The following is a 20,037-nucleotide window of genomic DNA, read 5'->3' on the forward strand; positions in this document are numbered from 1 at the left end:
AGAGGGAGAGACAAGATTGAGAAACACACACACACACCGTACCATGCCCCATCAGTTAAATGTGAACTTTGGACCCATGACACCCACACACAACAACACAAAACACTCCTCCCCCAGGACAAGCCTGCACATTGAGTAATATAATGTGTTCTAGAGTGAATCCTACACAAGTAACATGTACAATCAATGCCAACACACCTGAGGACAAAGGGGGGGAGGGGGGGGCTTTATAGGTATAGGAAGTGTTCAAGTACAGGAGGCGTGACGGGTACCTGCTCCTTGAGTTCAGACAGCTGTGCCGACAGCTGCGTCACCAGGGTAACGGTGCCGTCCAGCTTCTCCTGAAGCGAGCGCATCTCGTTCTGCTCGCCGTCCGCCTCGCTGCTCACCAGAGACATGGCCCGCATGCGGGGGAACCAGTCCAGGTTCTTCTCCTGCGGGGAGAGGGAGGACGGGGGAGGGAGGAGGTGTCGGGGGGGAGAGGGACGAGTGAGAGAGGAGACAGGTGTGGAAGGGGAGAGGAGGAGATAAATACATAATACGTCATAAAGATATGAAGAGAAAGAGAGGGAAAGTCAGAGAGAGAGAGAGAGTCAAGAGAGAAAAAGAAGAGGTAACATATGAAGTGGAGAGATGTGGTCCAGCTGCTGCACTGGGTGGCCGAAGCAGGCACCCAGACAGCCAGGCTGACCAGAAGCAGGCACCCAGACAGCCAGGCTGACCAGAAGCAGGCACCCAGACAGCCAGACTGACCAGAAGCAGGCACCCAGACAGCCAGGCTGACCCACACAGCCAGTCAGCCGACGACCCAGCCACACACTCCACCGAGCTGACTGACGAGTCACTAACAGCTACAGACAAAACAACAACACAACTACAAGGACAGGTTTGAGTGCACGTGTGCACGAGCGCGTCCGAGCTTTATACACAGAAAACGGCTGCAGAGAGCCATGAACCACAGCCACCTCTAGCCTTACGTAAGGGATTGAAGTATGTGCTTGCCTATTCCGATGTGTCTGCATTTGCATGCGTAGGTGAATGTGTGTGTGTGAGTGGTGAGGAACATGATTCAGTAATACAGATGGCCATACAATGTTAGATAACGTCCCGATACCTCTTCTACACATACAGTACATAAGTGGCTGCAAGGTGTGGAGAATCCAGCCTTGCTGGCTGGCTGGCTGCCCCTGCTACCTGCCTGCCTGTTTGTCTGCCTGTCTGGCTGTGAGAGCCACCGTTCTGCTTCCTGGCTGTGGCTCCACTAGGGCCTCCGGCACCTCCTCTTATATAAGAGCACCTCCACGATGCTGGAGGAGAAGAAGAGAGGAGGAACCGTGGAAAGAGACAGCCACAGACAGCCAGCCAGTCAGATAAGCACTCAAGCAGGCAGGTAGGGGGAGAAACAGCCAGGCAGACAGATAGGCTCGCAGGCAGGCAGGTGAGTAGGCGGAGAGACAGACAGACAGACAGGGCCCGTCCGTGTTCTATCAACACACATGAATCCATCCATTCTCCAAACCTCGCTAATTCTGACATCTGCCCCCTGGAAGGAGGGAGGGAGGGGGGGGGGATAAACCAACTTGACAACAACAGCTTCTTATGTGCTGGTGTTAGGAGCACAGATCAGCCTCTATGCTGTCCAGCCGCTGGGCTGATGTCACTGAGAGAGACTGGGACCAGCCCCGGGGGCCAGGAACAACCCGCTCCCTACTCCCTGTTAGTCACACCCACTAGCCACACCCACATTCAGACCTTTAGACGCGTTCTACCCGAGGTAGCGACCAGCTGGTGGTGCTGTCCACAGGGAGGGCCATGCAGGTGGTTTGGGGGGTTCCCATGGTGAGGGGATGATGAGTTGATCTAATGTGTTGATCTAATCGACTGTGAGGAAAGTACCACTGCTGCTGACATTAGTTTACATCTTGATCACGAAAAAAAGATTTGAGAAGCTTTGAGTCAGCCAACCACACTGGGAACCACAATCTATGAAGCTCACAGGAAGTGTTAGGACCGAGCCACTTCTGTGGTCCACATTGAAACAAAGTGTCAAACAAAGTGTTAGTTTCAAACGTGCGGTAAGACACTAGCAGACCATTACCTGTCCTTCAGGAAACCAGGCCCCAAACAGTGAGGCCCGAGTGAGGCCCGAGTGAGGCCCGAGTGAGGCCCGAGTGAGGCCCGAGTGAGGCCCGAGTGAGGCCAGAGTGAGGCCCGAGTGAGGCCCGAGTGAGGCCCGAGTGAGGCCAGAGTGAGGCCAGAGTGAGGCCAGAGTGAGGCCAAGAAGAAAAAGGGCACAGACAGAGAGGGTGGAGCTGTGGATCTTTCTAAGAACCAGTTTAATTCCTAACCAGGGTGATAAACCTGCAGATGTGGACATGGCTAAGGGAAGGTCACAAGTAGACCGAGCAAACACTCCGTATCAGGCGCCTGAGTCATGTGACGGGTGACGCTCACACTCACACCTTGTACTCGGACTAAGAGTACATGTACTTTAAGTGATCTCACCACTGGGCGGGTTGATCATCGGGTGTGTGTGTGCGTGTGTTTCCTCTGATAGGCCTTGATGTCACATGATACACCGTTTTTATTTCCTAACCACTAATCCAGGCTGCCAACATCAACAACCAGCACAGCCAGTCAGTATAGTCACCCGGTACAGTCAGCCAACTTAGCTACATAAACCAGCCAGCCAGCCACTGAAACAGCCAGTCATCCAGCACCTGTGTTCTCCTGCTGCTAGCTAGTGAGCGATTCGTCTGCTAGCCTCCTTTTGCTGTCTCCAGGTCAATAACAGCACTCGGACCTTTCACCCCTCCACAGATCAACCCTCCACAGTCCACACCCCTCCTGCGCCTGCCACTTGGGCCGCTGAGAACCTGTGACGGCTGCGTTGCTAAGGAGATGGAAGACTTGTGGTGCGATAATGACTGTGTGTGTGTTGTGTGTTTGTGTGTGCTTTGCACTGTGTGTACGTAATTTAAATGTCATGTATGTGTGTGTGTGTTTATGGTAAAGTGTATGTAAATGGAATGTGTGTGTGTGTGTGTGTGCGAGAGACTGAGTGAGTGAGTGGGTGAGAGAGAGAGACAGGAGATCACGTGCAGGGCAGGACTGAGCCATTAGCAGGCCACTGGAGATAGTTACATAACTGAAATGTGGCGCTGCAGTACCTGCCTGTTCTATGTGTGCATGTCTGCATCTGTGTGTGGGAGTACGTGTGTCTGAGTTTATCTGTGTGTGTGTGTGTGTTTGTATGTGAGTGAATGTGTATGCCAGAGTTGCTGTGTGTGTGTGTGTGTGTGTGTATATGTGGGTGTGTGTATGTGTGTGTGTGTAAGAGAAGGTTATTGGGTTTCAGTGCTCTGCATGCAGACAGAGAGCGGGGAGGACACGACTTAATTAGTCCAGTCCTCAGGGTGATTGTGCTGTGTGTGTGTGTGTGTGTGTGTGTGTGTGAGAGATCCTCACTGTTTAAGCTCCACCCCGGACTGCAGAGTCCTGGGGGCACGTTCAGTACAACCTGAGAAGAGATGTACATCTGTGATTCTTTTCTCAGACCAGAAGTGGAGGGGAAGGCTGCTGAGCAGAGCTGCCACATGCAGCAGAAGTGGAGGGGAAGGCTGCTGAGCAGAGCTGCCACATGCAGCAGAAGTGGAGGGGAAGGCTGCTGAGCAGAGCTGCCACATGCAGCAGAAGTGGAGGGGTAGGCTGCTGAGCAGAGCTGCCACATGCAGCAGAAGTGGAGGGGAAGGCTGCTGAGCAGAGCTGCCACATGCAGGCGTTTCATGTAAAGGCATGAAAAAGAAGCTCCATTCAAACTGTAACACATTCATAACCAGCCACCACACATGGCCAATGACAGGGAAAAGGATATGAACAGTGTATATATATATGTAGATATACAGGGAGGGAGTCAGTTGGCAGAGCGGTTAGGGAAGCGGACTTGTAATCAGAAGGTTGCCAGTTCGATTCCCGGCCGTGCCAGATGACAGCCAGGTCGAGAGAGAGACAGAGAGAGAGAGAGAGACAGATTGGGCAGATTGAGTGTACAGCGTGCAAAGTAAAGGATGCAGTTTGTTTTAAAGTATGCTGCATATGTATATTTGTGTGTGGCACGGGTGTGAGTTTATGTCCTGACCTTGATCATCTGGGCCACGTAGCTCTCGGGTCCGGTGTACTCTGTAGGGTCCTTCACCCGCACCAGAACCAGGAAGCAGAGGTAGTGCCACATGTTATGCTCGGACGTGATGTGCTCTTCAAACGACACGGTCTTGTTGTCAAACTTGTCCCTCTCCAAACCTGCACAACAGGAAGTGACCAGGGATCAATCGCCTCTCCAGTTACCGTGCGGCACACAGAGAAAGCTGTGTTTGTTCAGTGTAAACAGGGTTATTATGGGACATGTCCCTTGTGTGTGGCCGACAGAGTAACCATGGTTACTCCCAGACCCCGGGGCAGGGCAGGCCCAACCCAATAAACAAACTAAACATTTGTTTAGGGCCCCACGATTGGTTCGGAGCCCCACCATAAAAAACATTAGTAAAAAATGGCAATCAAAGGGCCCCCTACACAATTTTTGTTTAGGGCCCCCGAAACCCTAGGGCTGGCCCCGCCCCTCTGTGGTCTGTGAGTAAAGGATGTCACCTCCACGTGAGCGGTGCCCCCCCCCAGGCCCGTGTGCTGGCAGTGCGGCGCGACCCACCGCAGATGAAACAGGTGGTCTTCAGGATCTCCTCCTTCCTCTGTTTCTCGCTCCTCAGATCGGCGAACGTGTCGATGATGACTCCAAAGATGAGGTTGAGGACGATGATGATGACGATGAAGAAGAACAGCAGGTCGTAAACCACGCGGCCGTAGAACAGAGGCTCCTGGGAAATCAGCATCAAGTTCATGGAGTTGTTTAGTCAAACTCAACAGTAATGGGCTGATCGACGAATTGGATGAACTAGTGCATAGTGCCCGTGAAGTACTTGGTGATGTTTTCAGTGAAACATGCAAATACAGACTACTTTAGCTATATATTGCACAGTGGCTGTGATCAAATTGGTGGCACAAACACACACATTCTAGGAATAATAGATGGAGCACAGTGCCTGCGATGATATAGGTGACACACAGATTTCTGGAATAATAGATAGTGCAGTGCCTGTGATGCAGTGCCTGTGATGCAGTGCCTGTGATGCAGTGCCTGTGATGCAGTGCTTCTCAGTGGCTTTGGTACCTATATTTATAACATCACAATTGAAATCAATTATCTGTCATTTCTGAAGTACTTGTTTGACCTCGACATCATCTATTGCAGGCAAATTGTCAATGCTGTTGTAGCCTACATTCATGCAAATGATTATGTAGCCTTCATTTGTCTGCGGTTTCCTACGTTATCAATTGCTTATGTTATGTGGATACAAATTTATCATATTGGTTCATTGTTAAAATTGTATAACCACCACAAACATCAAAACATTTAGTCCATAACAGAAGTCATTACATGCACTATGGTTTAGCCAGTTGTCATAATTGTAAGCCTAATTGACCATACAGCGCTTACATTTACAGTTTTGCCGACCAAGGAGGCCTTTGAAAGCAGCTGACTCAATGTTATGCCAGCAGTCAGCCCATATCAGTTGTAAAAGTGAATCCGCTTCTCAATAACAAAACAGAATGTCCCTATTTTTCTTACTACAAACTCTGGTGCGTTAAGGGCTTAGTTTCATTTCATTGCGAATGCCATTGTGAATGCCATGCCTTGCAATGTGCAAGCAGTACATCAGTAAATACATTAATTTATGTAACAAAAGTAACTGATCTATGCTGAAAGTATCGTTCTGTTAGCTAGCCAGCGTTTCATTAATTAATAAAATCCTTTGAAAGCAGCTGCTTTAATGTTATGTTAGCAGTCAGCATTGCTAATTGTACTGTAGCTAACAACCTTTCAGCTAGGCCTGAACAAAATCATGTCATGAGCTAACGTTAGGTATATGTATGCATTATGCACACACACTAACACACACTGGGACCAATCATGGTGAAAGGGCTGGGATGAGTTTCCATCATGCCCGTGGAGGCACATGAATGATGGGGATTGTTTCAGAGTCAGATGGCTGAGTGGTTAGGGAATCGGGCTAGTAATCAGAAGGTTGCCAGTTCGATTCCCGGCTATGCCAACCGAATGACGTTGTGTCCTTGGGCAAGGCACTTCACCCTACTTGCCTCGGGGGAATGTCCCTGTACTTACTGTAAGTCGCTCTGGATAAGAGCGTCTGCTAAATGACTAAATGTAAATGTTTAAAGAATTTTTTTTTTATAGCAATAACTAAATAAATATAGACAACTTATCCTATGATTATATTGTTACATGTCCCATGTAGCGGTCTCACATACATTTTGGTCCACATCATGCCCTAAATAACTGGCCATGGTATTTCTAGCAAGACCGACATTTGCAAATGCTTGCAATGTTGTACAATGTCGCATGTAAACTTTTAGCTTACAGCTTTTCTGGAAATCTCCCTCTGGCCTCCCTGACTTGCCTCGAAGTCTTAATCTCGAATAAGCATGTTTTCCTGTCGTTTCATGCCTCTGTCTAGTTTGGAAACTTTCTGAAGTGTCTGTGTTCCCTTTCCAGGGCTCTGTAGCTCTGATGATTTGTTGTTTCAAAATGATGACGCAAAATACAACCTATTCTTTGAAAACGGAGATTGTCTCATTGCAAATAATACTCTTGGCCTTCACTTTACACTCGATAAAGAAGTACTCCCAAGTCTCTTTAAATTGTCTGTCTTCAAAGTCAACTTTCATATTTTTATGCCATTCTGTTAGCTAGCTTGCAGGTGCGCCTGTCTGATTGGTTGGGTGTCGCTGTGCAGACCACAGCTAGGCTAGCTACAACTCACCAGGCCAAAATTGATATGCAGGCCAGATACATTCTCAAAAGGGCCAAATCTTCACTTGTGATTTAGATGGATGAATGGGTTGTTGAGGTGGATGGATGGATGGTTTGTTTAGGTGGATGGATGGGTTGTTGAGGTGGATGGATGGATGGATTGTTGAGGTGGATGGATGGGTTGTTTAGGTGGATGGATGGATGAGTTGTTGAGGTGTATGGATGGATGGATGGGTTGTTTAGGTGTATGGATGGATGGATGGGTTGTTTGGATGGATGGATGGGTTGTTTAGATGGATGGATGGGTTTTTTAGGTGGATGGATGGATGGGTTGTTTAGGTGGATGAATGGGTTGTTTAGGTGGATGAATGGGTTGTTTAGGTGGATGGATGGATGGATGGATAGGTGGATGGATGGATGGATTGTTTAGGTGGATGAATGGGTTGTTTAGGTGGATGGATGGATAGGTGGATGGATGGACGGATGAAAGAAAAAAAGGACGGATGGGTTGTCAAGACGGATGGATGGTGACCTCACCATCTTGGAGGGTCTCCTGAGCACGTCTCCAACCCCTCCTCCGTTCCTCAGGCCCTGGTTCAGCACGGTAATGATGCACATCAGCAGGGTGTCACACACACGCTCCGTCCTCCCGTCCTCCACCAGCACTGCAAACACACAGCAGCACAGTCAAGAGCAGCGGGCCCCCTCGGTGCTGCTCTAGTACGCAGGTCAGGCACACATGGAGAGGTCGCCCCTGCGGCGACAGAGAAAAGGTGACGACTGGAATGGAGTGGGGGGGTGGGGGTGTACGTGGCAGCCTGCGAGGGAAGAACCATTTGGAGGCTGAGAGATGGGATAGAAGTAGCCGGCGTGATGGAGGAGAGGGAGCAGCCCTGTTGTGCAGGTGAGCCATGGAGGAGGAAGGGAACTAAGAGGAACATGACTCACCGCATCTGAGCCTCTACTACATCCAGCCCCAGCCTCTACTACATCCAGCCCCAGCCTCTACTACATCCAGCCCCAGCCTCTACTACATCCAGCCTCAGCCTCTACTACATCCAGCCCCAGCCTCTACTACATCCAGCCCCAGCCTCTACTACATCCAGCCCCAGCCTCTACTACATCCAGCCTCAGCCTCTACTACATCCAGCCCCAGCCTCTACTACATCCAGCCCCAGCCTCTACTACATCCAGCCCCAGCCTCTACTACATCCAGCCTCAGCTCCAACATCAGCCTAAATGATGCCCAACCTCAGCCTCAGTTTCACTGGTGTGATATAGAAAGTGAAATTGGGAGCAAATAGGTTACGTTTTTGTATCTGAAACAAAGTTTCTTTTTTATCGTCATCATTTTAGGAAGATGAACTTACCAGGAATACTGGATGAAGCGTCAGGACAGCCATCTTTCAGACAAGTCTCAGCTCCTCCTCCTGCTTCCTCTCTGCTGGCCAGGGAGGACAGCTTTCCTGAAACAAGGAGGTCACACACGTGAAGGAAGAGGGTGCTTGCTAGTGTCACACACGTGAAGGAAGAGGGTGCTTGCTAGTGTCACACACCTGTTTTAACCCTGACTTCTAGTGTTGAACCTTCATCTGACACAGACATGAAACGGCAATTACATTCTCTCCTTATTCGTTTGTATGTTTCTGTTGTTACTCTGTTGTGTTTTTGTATACATTTCTGGTTTGATTAATAAAATAGAGCAGACACACACAGACTGACAAGAAGGTACTGCCGCCGTAGTAGTATACTCTGGGTAGTGCCCACAGCACAGTCAGCTAAGCCCAGAACAAACAGGGAACACGCACACATGCAAGTGTGCACGCGCAACCCAGCAGCCTGTTATATAACCCAGCTTCGCACGTTTGCCATCAGGTTATGCAACAGGTGCACATGTGATACCAGGTGGTTTCCATGACCGCAAGACAGCCTGGCCAGAGCACGCATGCACACGCACACACACACACACACACACACACACACACACACACACACACACACACACACACACACACACACACACACACACACACACACACACACACACACACACACACACACACACACACACACACACACACACACACACACACACACACACACACACACACACACACACACACACACACACACACACACACACACACACACACACTCTTGAAATCACAGACACAGTGTAGGCATAGGTTCATTTACACCCATTCAGACCCACACAGTGTTCATGCATGCTCACTGATCCTCTGAGTGAAGTGAGCCAGTGCAGAGCTCAAGTGTACCTGAGGCCTTCTCAAACCCCAACCAGGTCTTGTTTTAGATAGCTGAGTAATCACCCTAAAATACCACCACACCAGGTACAAATCTACCTCCTTTCAGCTGATAAACACTGAAATCTATGGTGTTCCCGAACTGATAAAGAGCATGCTTGAAATGTACTAATTTGGGATGTTTACACACTTGAATTTATGGAAGTATATTTGTTACTAAAGTATAATAGCGACGCATGTCTTTTAGCCCTGGCTTCTGAAAGGGCATCACGAGGTCTGGAACAGCTCTGCCTCGCCTCCGCTGAGATGACACACCAGACAGCAGTCACACATTCCATTATCAAGCCACAGCAATGCCTCTTTTCAATTAGTGACGTTATACTGACTCAGTGAATAAGGGGCTCACCATATACCCTAGGATAAGGGCATTGAAAGAGGATGGGGGATGGAGGTAGGGTGGGGGGGTGGGGCTGAGGTAGGGTTGGAGGGCGGGGCTGAGGTAGGGTTGAGGGTGTGGCTGAGGTTGGGTTGGAGGGCGGGGCTGAGGTAGGGTTGGAGGGTGGGGCTGAGGTAGGGTTGGAGGGTGTGGCTGAGGTAGGGTTGGAGGGCGGGGCTGAGGTAGGGTTGGAGGGTGTGGCTGAGGTAGGGTTGGAGGGCGGGGCTGAGGTAGGGTTGGAGGGTGGTGCTGAGGTAGGGTTGGAGGGTGTGGCTGAGGTAGGGTTGGAGGGCGGGGCTGAGGTAGGGTTGGAGGGTGGGGCTGAGGTAGGGTTGGAGGGCGGGGCTGAGGTAGGTTGGAGGGCGGGGCTGAGGTAGGTTGGAGGGCGGGGCTGAGGTAGGTTGGAGGGCGGGGCTGAGGTAGGTTGGAGGGCGGGGCTGAGGTAGGGTTGGAGGGCGGGGCTGAGGTAGGTTGGAGGGCGGGGCTGAGGTAGGTTGGAGGGCAGTCCTGACCTGTAGGAGGGAGACGGTCCACCTCCATGATGAAGTCGTCTTTGAGGAAGAGGAAGCCGACAATGGAGAAGAAGTATACGAGGAAGAGGGCCAGCACTGCCGTCAGGATGATCGAGCGCCCGTTGCGTGTCACACTCTTGATGACGTTCAGCAGTGTCTCCTCGCGGTTCACCAAATCAAACAACTAGGGGCGCACACACACAAATACACACAAGGAATGGGACCACTTATTGATATTTCCTGCATTTACAGAAACATGACTGAGAGAAACCGCTGCATGTTCTTATTTTGTGGGGGCTTCTATCCCCCGAGGGAGGGTAAGGCTCTGTCCCAAAGCCCACAGGTGAAGGTTCCTCACCAGGAAGCTGTAGAAGAACTCGTGGATGAAGAGCCCCAGCACGCAGACGATCACGTAGGTCACGTGGTAGAGGAAGAGCATGTCCATGATCACCGCTCTGTACCCTCGCGTGAACGTGCCCTGGTTCCCCATGAAGCTCACCAGGAACACCAGCTTGTTTAGGAGCTGGACAAGAGGACAACAGGGTCATCTAACTGGTACACTTAGTTGGTTAGGGTTAGGTGGTTAGAGCCAGGTTGTAAGAGTTTGTTATTTAAAGTGAGTTGATTGGCTTGGGATGAGTGGTTGGAGATGCGTGTGAAGGGGTCAAGGTTGGTTAAGGGCAGGGGGATGGAGTCAGTTGGTCAGGGTTAAGCTTAATTTATACTTCGGTTGCGGACACTTTTGAAATGGTCGCCGACGAAAAACAAAAAGTGTCGCTCAGGCTGCTGCATTTATACTTCGGAAAACAGTCGCCTGTGCTCAAGGTTCGCGTGACGTAAACAGAATCATTTTACCGTTACATTCATAGCTATGGTTACATTGTTAACGCTTTGTAGCCTAGGTGATCAATCCGAGAAACTGACAATTTTAATTTTTCACTATGTGACGACATCCGCGCCAGTAGAAATTCCTCCTGGTAGGCGACACTTCTAAGCGACGGTTAAAAGTGTCGACCGAGACGTCATTTCTGTCGGCGACCTTTTCAAAAGTGTCTGAGTATAAATTGGGCTTTAGTGTGTTTCTGCGAAAGTGAATTGATTGGCTTGGGCTGAGTGGTTGGAGATACGTGTGAAGGGGTCAAGGTTGGTTAAGGTCAGGGGGATGGAGTCAGTTGGTCAGGGTTAGGGTTAGTGTGTTTCTGCGCGACTCACGTTGGCAGCTCCCAGCAGTTTGAGGCTGGGGCCGAGGCCCAGGGTGTATATGGAGCGTAGAATGACCATCACCAGGAAGGGCACTATGCCAGCTGGCTTGGGCAGGAGCAGCAACATGGCTGTGCTCACGGCCAACGCCACCCACAGCAGCAGCGACACCAACGGGGGCAGGACACCTGGGGGCGGGCGGGGGGATTTCAACAATGATATCGAGCAAAACAACAATGACAGCAACTACAGTTAGGGTCGAAACGCATTAGCTCTGTTGGAGGAGAATTTGCGATTCATGAATTATTCAGTCGACTTGAACGCTCGACTTGGCACTTCAACATGTCTCTGCTTCTAAGAACAGGCAACGCTTACAAATGTCAAAATAAATGATTTATCTTTCAGCCACCACAACTATAGCTGTACTGTCGTGCCATCTCTGACACTAGCTTTAAATGTTCCTTTCCCTACGGTGACTCAAAAAGTGTCTAACATTCATACGACATTAAGAAACGACAGAAATGACATGACCTCCAAATGGCGTTACTATCGGTGCATTTCAAAGGGCTTTTGTGCCATTCTTAATTGTGTGTTGGTCTACCCTAAATGACACAGCAGTGTGTTGTGTGTTGGTCTACCCTAAACGACACTGCAGTGTGTTGGTCTACCCTAAACGACACTGCAGTGTGTTGGTCTACCCTACATGACACTGCACAGTGTTGTGTGTTGGTCTACCCTACATGACACTGCACAGTGTTGTGTGTTGGTCTACCCTACATGACACAGCACAGTGTTGTGTGTTGGTCTACCCTACATGACACTGCAGTGTGTTGTGTGTTTTGGTCTACCCTACATGACACAGCACAGTGTTGTGTGTTGGTCTACCCTACATGACACTGCAGTGTGTTGTGTGTTTTGGTCTACCCTACATGACACAGCACAGTGTTGTGTGTTGGTCTACCCTACATGCCACTGCAGTGTGTTGTGTGTTTTGGTCTACCCTACATGACACAGCACAGTGTTGTGTGTTGCTGTGCAGAGCCGTGTGGCCTCACCCTCGTCACCGTCGTCACCGAAGGGGTAGAAGAGGGCCACGGCAACGTTCACCAGCACGGCCAGGTAGAACGACACGCTGCCCCACAGGGAGATGTGCCGCGCAAACCAGAACATCGCCGCATTTTCTACACACACACGCACACACACTGTTCACATATACGGTCGACACACAATGTGTCAACACAAGCCCGCACAGCAATGACCAAATACACGAGCGAAAGCCTGAAAGGACACTCCAAAAATAGTGACCGAATCAAAAGGGTAACCGGACTAGCAGCTAGCAACAACACATCCACTCTTGGAGGCTGCCGTTATTCCGGTGCTACGACGGTGGCAGGCAAGAAGGTGGCAGAAGATCCGTGGTCTTACTGCGGATCTTCCTCTGCCACTCCATCTCGTTGTAGAGGTCGTCCAACTGGTGGAAGAAGTCGTTGACTTTGCTGCCCTGGTCGTCCCTCTCGGTGGTGGTGAAGACGCGGACCTTGGACTCCTCCGTCAGGTACTCACAGATGTTGGGGACGGGGAACACAATCTGCTCCATAGTGCGGTCGTGACGCACAATCTGGGGTGGGGGCACAGAGCATGTCACCATGTGCTGAATAGGACCTTTCTAATGTTTCTGTCGCATGTTTAACTAGAGAGGGTACAATTTCTGGGGAAATTGTAGGGTGTGCTTGCTTGCGTCGGTTGCACAGGGGTCCGTTTTTGAATGACATTTTTTTTTTGCTGCTCATTTACAACTGAAAATACGAGTGAAGTGTAGAATGAAATAGATGTCTTCTCATTTCCCCTGCAAGAGGCAGCCTCATCGTTGAATCAAAACGAATAAATTTGGCAGACCGGTGTAAAAATTGACCTAATCTCTATGACTTAAACGTCATTTTAAGTTTTTCCCTTCTCATGATATTTTCAGGCATTTAGCCTACTCATTGCATTCATTCATTAATAAAGAACCCCCTTTGAAGATTATTCTACGACATTACCCGGCAGTAGAAGATGGAATCGCGATTCAAACAGTACCATCTGCTAACTGAAAATATGCCCCCCAAAACGTAAATAAGCTTGACATTTATTTAGTGGAAAATCGCTCATTCATAAAAAGCTCACTGGTAGCGATCATTGTCAGTAACAACGCAAAATGCGACATAGCCCTGTGTGGAGAAGCTGCCCCGGTAAATTGTAGTACTACGGTACAGTACTAGACTACTGCTGTATTCGTCTTGATAGCGATTGCGTTGGTTGAATTGGATTTAACGTTCCGTTGTACGGTTTAGGCTGAAATTAATTATTTTCATGAACACAGATTGACAACGTTTAGGCTGTGGCAATGAAGTTCAGGTTAGTAGTTAGATAGACTTTTGATTTAAGTAAGGGGAGTGCCGAACATGTTCTGTAGCCGTTTGACTTACTAAACAGCTGTGTAGATGTTTGTGTAGTGTCTCGCGTAGGCTACAGCGTTGCAGTGAGCTACAGTACACTGGTTTGAAACCACAGGTAATGGTAATTTCACCAAAAAATCGTTTACTAATGTCAGAATAAATCCTACAACGAAAATGTATATGTGAGGAATGTTTATTTTAACGATTGAAAACAGATAACGCTACATCATAGACCACTGTAGTATGTGTTGCCCGGGCAACACAGGCTAATGTCATGATGCTAATACTTCAGTGAAATAGTAGACTACTGTTTCCGAAAGTAGATGTACTTCCTTAATAATATCATCTTATATTGTACATTACACATCACAATTGTGTGTCATATCACAAAGTAAAATGAGTAAATAGTTATCACCCTGGCCTCTTTGCTTGTGGCGTTTCTGCAGCTGCCTTGCAGTAAAGCTATAGTTAGCCTAGCTATCCCCCAAGTTAACAGATGCGAAACGAATGTTCTGCCAAAGGTAGTCACGCGTGTTTTCGTGACGTTAGTGACGTAGTGACGTTAGTAACGTCAGTGACTGTGGCTAGCAAATTAGCCACCGTTAGCTTCACTTTTCGCCACAAAAACTTAACTTGAGCCTAAACCATGCAACGGAACGTAAATTCCAATAGAAGCAACTCAATCGCTACCAAGACGAAACTTTTGACACCTACTTTGTCTATGTAGGCCAAATATTGACTGAGTTTTAGGGGGGCAAAAAGAATAATAATAATAATATATATGTGAGAGAACAAAGGTTGTGCTCTCGCCGAAGGCTTGAGCACACCCAATTAGAAGGTCACGTCCACATGGGAAGGTCACATCTCTCATAGATCGAGGGTGTGATGGAAAATAATAAATCCTAAAGGAACCATGCGTGCTGCGGTATACTTTTAGTTTACACTTTAAATATTTTAAGGTGACATTTCTTCTTGTGTGCGTTTGCATACTTAATCGAACGGATCAATTCACGCGTTTTATAGTTTGTTGGTGCCCACCGAGGCCTACAGTACCTCGATCTGGGCGGTGTGGTTGGCATAGTAACAGAGGGCGTCTTCCTCTTCCTGGTCCGTGTCAGGTCCAGATCCAGGCCTCAGACTCTGCTGCAGGGTCTTACTGTGGCGGGCAAGCTGGGGAGCAGAGGGACATGGGGTCAACTATCTGAGGAGCGGGTTAAGGGTTCGCTCTGATTAGCATGGCCTGAAAAGAGTAGGCATCCGTTTCCAAGATCCCAAAAGCTTTACCGTCCATTTATGGAATTCGAAGAGCATATGTTCCCATTAGATATCATAACATTATATTATTCTATGAATAATATGACGTTATGTGTAGTATTTTTTATATTTACAGAGATTTGATTTGACATGGTGGGTCAAACCCATATTTGATGAGTCTAGAGGCCACAGCCGTTTGACTTAGCTTGATGACCTTTGTTGTGTGTGTGCGTCAGTCTGTCCCTGACTGGAAGTCATGTTGAAACTAGTGCGTTGGTGGAGACAGAAATACCGTGTCTGACACCTTCCTTTTCTGCAGAAGTGAAAACCCACCAGATCTCTCTGCCACAGACAGAACAACATCCCCTGTCTGACATCAAACACACACACACACACACACAGACACACGCGGATGGACAGACACACAGATGAGCGCCCGTGTCTGAGCGACCGCACACACAGTCAAGCACACACAGTCAAGCACACACAGACACGCACACACAGACACGCACACACTAACCCAAGACCACAACACGCACACGCGCACGCACCTGGTGTGCTAGGATATAGATGTTGTGTCCTACGTCTATGGGGTTGATCAGGTCTCCAGCACAGTCATCCTCCAGACCCTGGGCGTAGGCCTCCTTCATCACATCCACCTGGAGAGCACAAGGTCACACCATCAACGCGCACACACACACACACTTTGAACTCGTACATCGGGACGTTCAGTACAGGTCTCTTTGATGACAGTCACTCACCAGCTCATTGGGCCTCATCTTGAACAGAATCTTCTCTGCGTTCTCACTGTCGTGGCGGCTCTCCATGATGGCCAACAGGAGCTTGGAGGCGTTGTTCTGGGGGAGTACCGGAACATGACATCCCCAGTCAACCCTCGGCAGCTGAGTGCTACCCCACACTACTCATCTGTGGACCTCAATGTCACCTTCGTACAGTCGTCCCTAAGAAACCTTTTTGGTGTGAGCGTGCGTGTGTGTGTGTGTGATGAGAAGCAGCCGAACCTTGAGCCCCATGACCAGGTCGAGGCGGTGTGTTTCCAGAGGGTTAATGGAGTTGACGATCAGAGCGATAATGATATCAATGCCGTTGGACTCGTGTTTGGCTATACAGGACTGAAGAGGTGAAGAGGAGCAGGGGTCAGGGGGTCAGAGGTCAAGGGTCATCTAATGTGTGCTTTACATTGCCCTGTGGCTGACATGTGCCTACCTAGAATTACACTACGTCTTCACACCATGGATACACACACACACACACACAGTACCTGGTTCTCATGGCAGGGCCCTTGACAGTACTCGGTGAGGGTCTCCAAGGTCTGGCGGACCAGGTCCACGTTGACCTCGTTGATGTACAGGCCCAGGAGCCCCAGGCCTCCAGTGGTGCTGCCACAGATGCAGTCCAGGAACTGCAGAGTCTTACACACCAGGTTGTAGATGGTCTTGTTTTGCTGGTCCCGGAGAAAGTTCTGGAGGGGAGGGAAGGAGGACAGAAGGGGGAAGTGGTGAGCTGGTGTGGTGGAGCTGCTGGCTTCAAGCAGAAAGGGAACGCTTCTCTGTAAGGCAGACTGACAGACAGCCATGCAGACAGGGGGAAAGCCAGCCAGACAAGCGAGGTGGCAGAGAGCCAGACTGGGAGACAAGCAGTGAGACAGGCTGGAAGAGAGAGAGACAGATACAGGGAGATAGACAGGGAGACCGACATGGAGACATGCAGACAGTCAGAGAGACAGACAGGCAAGAAGACTGACAGTTACAGAAACAGACAGGCAAGAAGACTGACAGTTACAGAGACAGACAGGCAAGAAGACTGACAGTTAAAGACACAGACAGGCAAGAAGACTGACAGTTACAGAGACAGACAGGCAAGAAGACTGACAGTTACAGAGACAGACAGGCAAGAAGACTGACAGTTACAGAGACAGACAGGCAAGAAGACTGACAGTTACAGAGACAGACAGGCAAGAAGACTGACAGTTACAGAGACAGACAGGCAAGAAGACTGACAGTTACAGAGACAGACAGGCAAGAAGACTGACAGTTACAGAGACAGACAGGCAAGAAGACTGACAGTTACAGAGACAGACAGGCAAGAAGACTGACAGTTACAGAGACAGACAGGCAAGAAGACTGACAGTTAAAGAAACAGACAGGCAAGAAGACTGACAGTTAAAGAAACAGACAGGCAAGAAGACTGACAGTTAAAGAAACAGACAGGCAAGAAGACTGACAGTTAAAGAAACAGACAGGCAAGAAGACTGACAGTTAAAGAAACAGACAGGCAAGAAGACTGACAGTTAAAGAAACAGACAGGCAAGAAGACTGACAGTTACAGAGAGAGACAGGCAAGAAGACTGACAGTTACAGAGACAGACAGGCAAGAAGACTGACAGTTACAGAGACAGACAGGCAAGAAGACTGACAGTTACAGAGACAGACAGGCAAGAAGACTGACAGTTACAGAGACAGACAGGCAAGAAGACTGACAGTTACAGAGACAGACAGGCAAGAAGACTGACAGTTACAGAGACAGACAGGCAAGAAGACTGACAGTTACAGAAACAGACAGGCAAGAAGACTGACAGTTACAGAGACAGACAGGCAAGAAGACTGACAGTTACAGAGACAGACAGGCAAGAAGACTGACAGTTACAGAGACAGACAGGCAAGAAGACTGACAGTTACAGAGACAGACAGGCAAGAAGACTGACAGTTACAGAGACAGACAGGCAAGAAGACTGACAGTTACAGAGACAGACAGGCAAGAAGACTGACAGTTACAGAGACAGACAGGCAAGAAGACTGACAGTTACAGAGACAGACAGGCAAGAAGACTGACAGTTACAGAGACAGACAGGCAGACAGACAGTACCTGCAGGTGTCTGTTGTGATTCTCACAGAGCAGCTGCAGGTAGCGCAGGATGGGCTTCATGATGGTGATGGCTGGGCTCATCTGGGTCTCATCCGCGGCCTCCTCCACCCCGGGGCCCTCGATGGCCGGCACGGGCCCGTCCGGGTCTGGGTCCAGCTCCTTCCGGAAGGCGCAGAAGGCCTTGGAGGTGGCAGAGGACGCCTCCCTCAGCTGACCCCTCATCTCCTCCCTCATGTGAAGCCCTGACTCCCTGTCTGAGTGGGGGGGTGAACAGATACCTGTTAAATACCACCGCCACCGTTTCAATTACTTGATCTACTATATCATTGGCCATGAGGTTCCTGGGGCAATGCATTCCAACTAGTCTATGTGTGAGGAAGAGGGGGGATATGACACAATGTTGCTTTGATACACTTGTGATGGGGCCCCTCACATGCTGTCCTGGACATGTGAGGGCAAGCATGAGGTCCAAATAGGAACAAAAACAACAACAACAGCAGATAAACACGTCACACACTCCCAGTCCCAAGTCATGGAAGCCCCAGGGAGACCACAGACAAAGTTAGTTGAGTCACTCCCCTTGTTAAGAGTACCCACGCCAAGCATCTAAAAGCCCATCTCTCTCACCCTGCTCTCCCTCTCTCCCCCTCCCCCTCCCTCCCCTCCTCCCTCCTCCCTCCCTCCCTCCCCCCTCCCTCACCAGTCTTCTTGACTCGGAGCGTGCTGGTGTCTCCGTCTTCGTCCCTCTTCCTGCAGGTGAGCTCAAACATGTTGACGGACACGGTGGCTCGGATCTCCTGCTGGGCCAAGTCCATGTACTCGAAGAACACCTTGAAGAAGCGCTCCGACTTGGGCTGCTTGTACAGCTGGCTGTAGAAGGAGTTCTGGAGAGGGCAGGTAGAACGTCTTGATTAACTGTGTGTGAGTGAGTGAGTGAGTGAGTGAGTGAGTGTGTGAGTGTGTGAGTGAGAGAGTGAGTGAGTGAGTGAGTGAGTGAGTGAGTGAGTGAGTGAGTGAGTGAGAGAGAGAGTGAGTGAGAGTGTGTGAGTGAGTGAGAGTGTGTGAGTGAGTGTGTGAGTGAGTGAGTGAGTGAGTGAGAGAGTGAGTGAGAGAGAGGGCATGCTTTAGCACATACACAGGCATGTGTGTATTGTAAGTGAATGGCAAATCCATGTGTGGACACACACACACACACACACCTGGATCTGCGTGTTTCCACCCTTCAGCAAGGCGATGCCCAGGCGGATGCTTTCCTCAAACACCCGCAGGCTCTTGGTGCTGACGATGAGGTCGATGACCAGCTCCGTGGCCCCGACGCTGTCCAGCAGACACTGGATCTCCACCACGCTGGCAGAGGGCTTGACCGGGGTCTGCGACAAGGAGCCTGCTGGAGGAGAGACCCAGGAGAACCGTGACCACAACTCCGCCTCCTGCGGCGTTCCGACACGCCCTTCACACCCGCTGGTTTACACCGCTGATGGTTTGCTTCTATCTACTGTGACATGCTGTGTGTCTGTCCTGGAGGCCAAAGGTACTGATTCTTTGTTTTTACTCTCATTTCAATGTCGAATGCACTGCCAACATCATCTCAAGGTTGTACCGATGTTTGTTTAGCCTTTTGTCGTGCAACTTTTCTACGTGTTTAGTTTCATGACGGAATCATTTTGCATAAGTTATTATGCAGCAAGCCAATACAATGTGGGATGTGTTGGAACCGAATCCACAACTATTGTTTGGCCAGAACAATGCTTTAGCCAACCTCTCGCCTTGAAGATCTAAAAAAATAAAAAATAAATCTGTGGTCTCTTAAGAGTTCTACGGTGTTGTGTTTTTCTGGATTGGGTTCGGTTCTGCTCCCTGGGGTTCTCCTGTGTCAGGTTCTACTGTGTTGTGTACTACTGTGTTGGGTTCTACTGTGTTGGGTACCTCCACAAGATGCCCCAGTGCTGGCCCCGCCCCCAAACTCAGTCTTGGGGTGATCCTTCTGACTGCCGAAGTAGCGTGTGAGCAGAACTTTCCTCAGAACGTTCCCCTGTAGAACACAAAAAGAGAACAGTCAGCCGAAGGACCCTGGGCCGGTCTCAATAGGCTTTACCTCCTCCCAGCAGCCCTCCCCGGCCCATCCTTGGCCCTTCTCCTACAGAGAACCTAAAGGGCACTTATTCAC

At 49.6% G+C, this 20,037-nt stretch overlaps 1 protein-coding gene across 1 annotated transcript in view; it reads right to left on the bottom strand.

Moving 5' to 3' along the window:
* itpr2 (inositol 1,4,5-trisphosphate receptor, type 2) overlaps positions 1-20,037 on the bottom strand; it is a 53,725-nt gene that overhangs the window by 1,420 nt on the left and 32,268 nt on the right. Inside the window, 19 exon segments of the mRNA XM_067235411.1 lie at positions 273-434; positions 4,139-4,299; positions 4,703-4,868; positions 7,421-7,548; positions 8,254-8,349; positions 10,096-10,279; positions 10,454-10,618; positions 11,308-11,483; positions 12,351-12,476; positions 12,721-12,913; positions 14,784-14,900; positions 15,536-15,643; positions 15,746-15,841; positions 16,007-16,117; positions 16,267-16,467; positions 17,871-18,124; positions 18,571-18,754; positions 19,070-19,257; positions 19,797-19,902. Coding sequence (XP_067091512.1) covers positions 273-434; positions 4,139-4,299; positions 4,703-4,868; positions 7,421-7,548; positions 8,254-8,349; positions 10,096-10,279; positions 10,454-10,618; positions 11,308-11,483; positions 12,351-12,476; positions 12,721-12,913; positions 14,784-14,900; positions 15,536-15,643; positions 15,746-15,841; positions 16,007-16,117; positions 16,267-16,467; positions 17,871-18,124; positions 18,571-18,754; positions 19,070-19,257; positions 19,797-19,902 — 2,922 coding nt within the window.

The sequence above is a fragment of the Osmerus mordax genome, chromosome 4 (genome assembly GCF_038355195.1).
Source record: "Osmerus mordax isolate fOsmMor3 chromosome 4, fOsmMor3.pri, whole genome shotgun sequence".
In the NCBI taxonomy this organism is placed as follows: Eukaryota; Metazoa; Chordata; class Actinopteri; order Osmeriformes; family Osmeridae; genus Osmerus; species Osmerus mordax.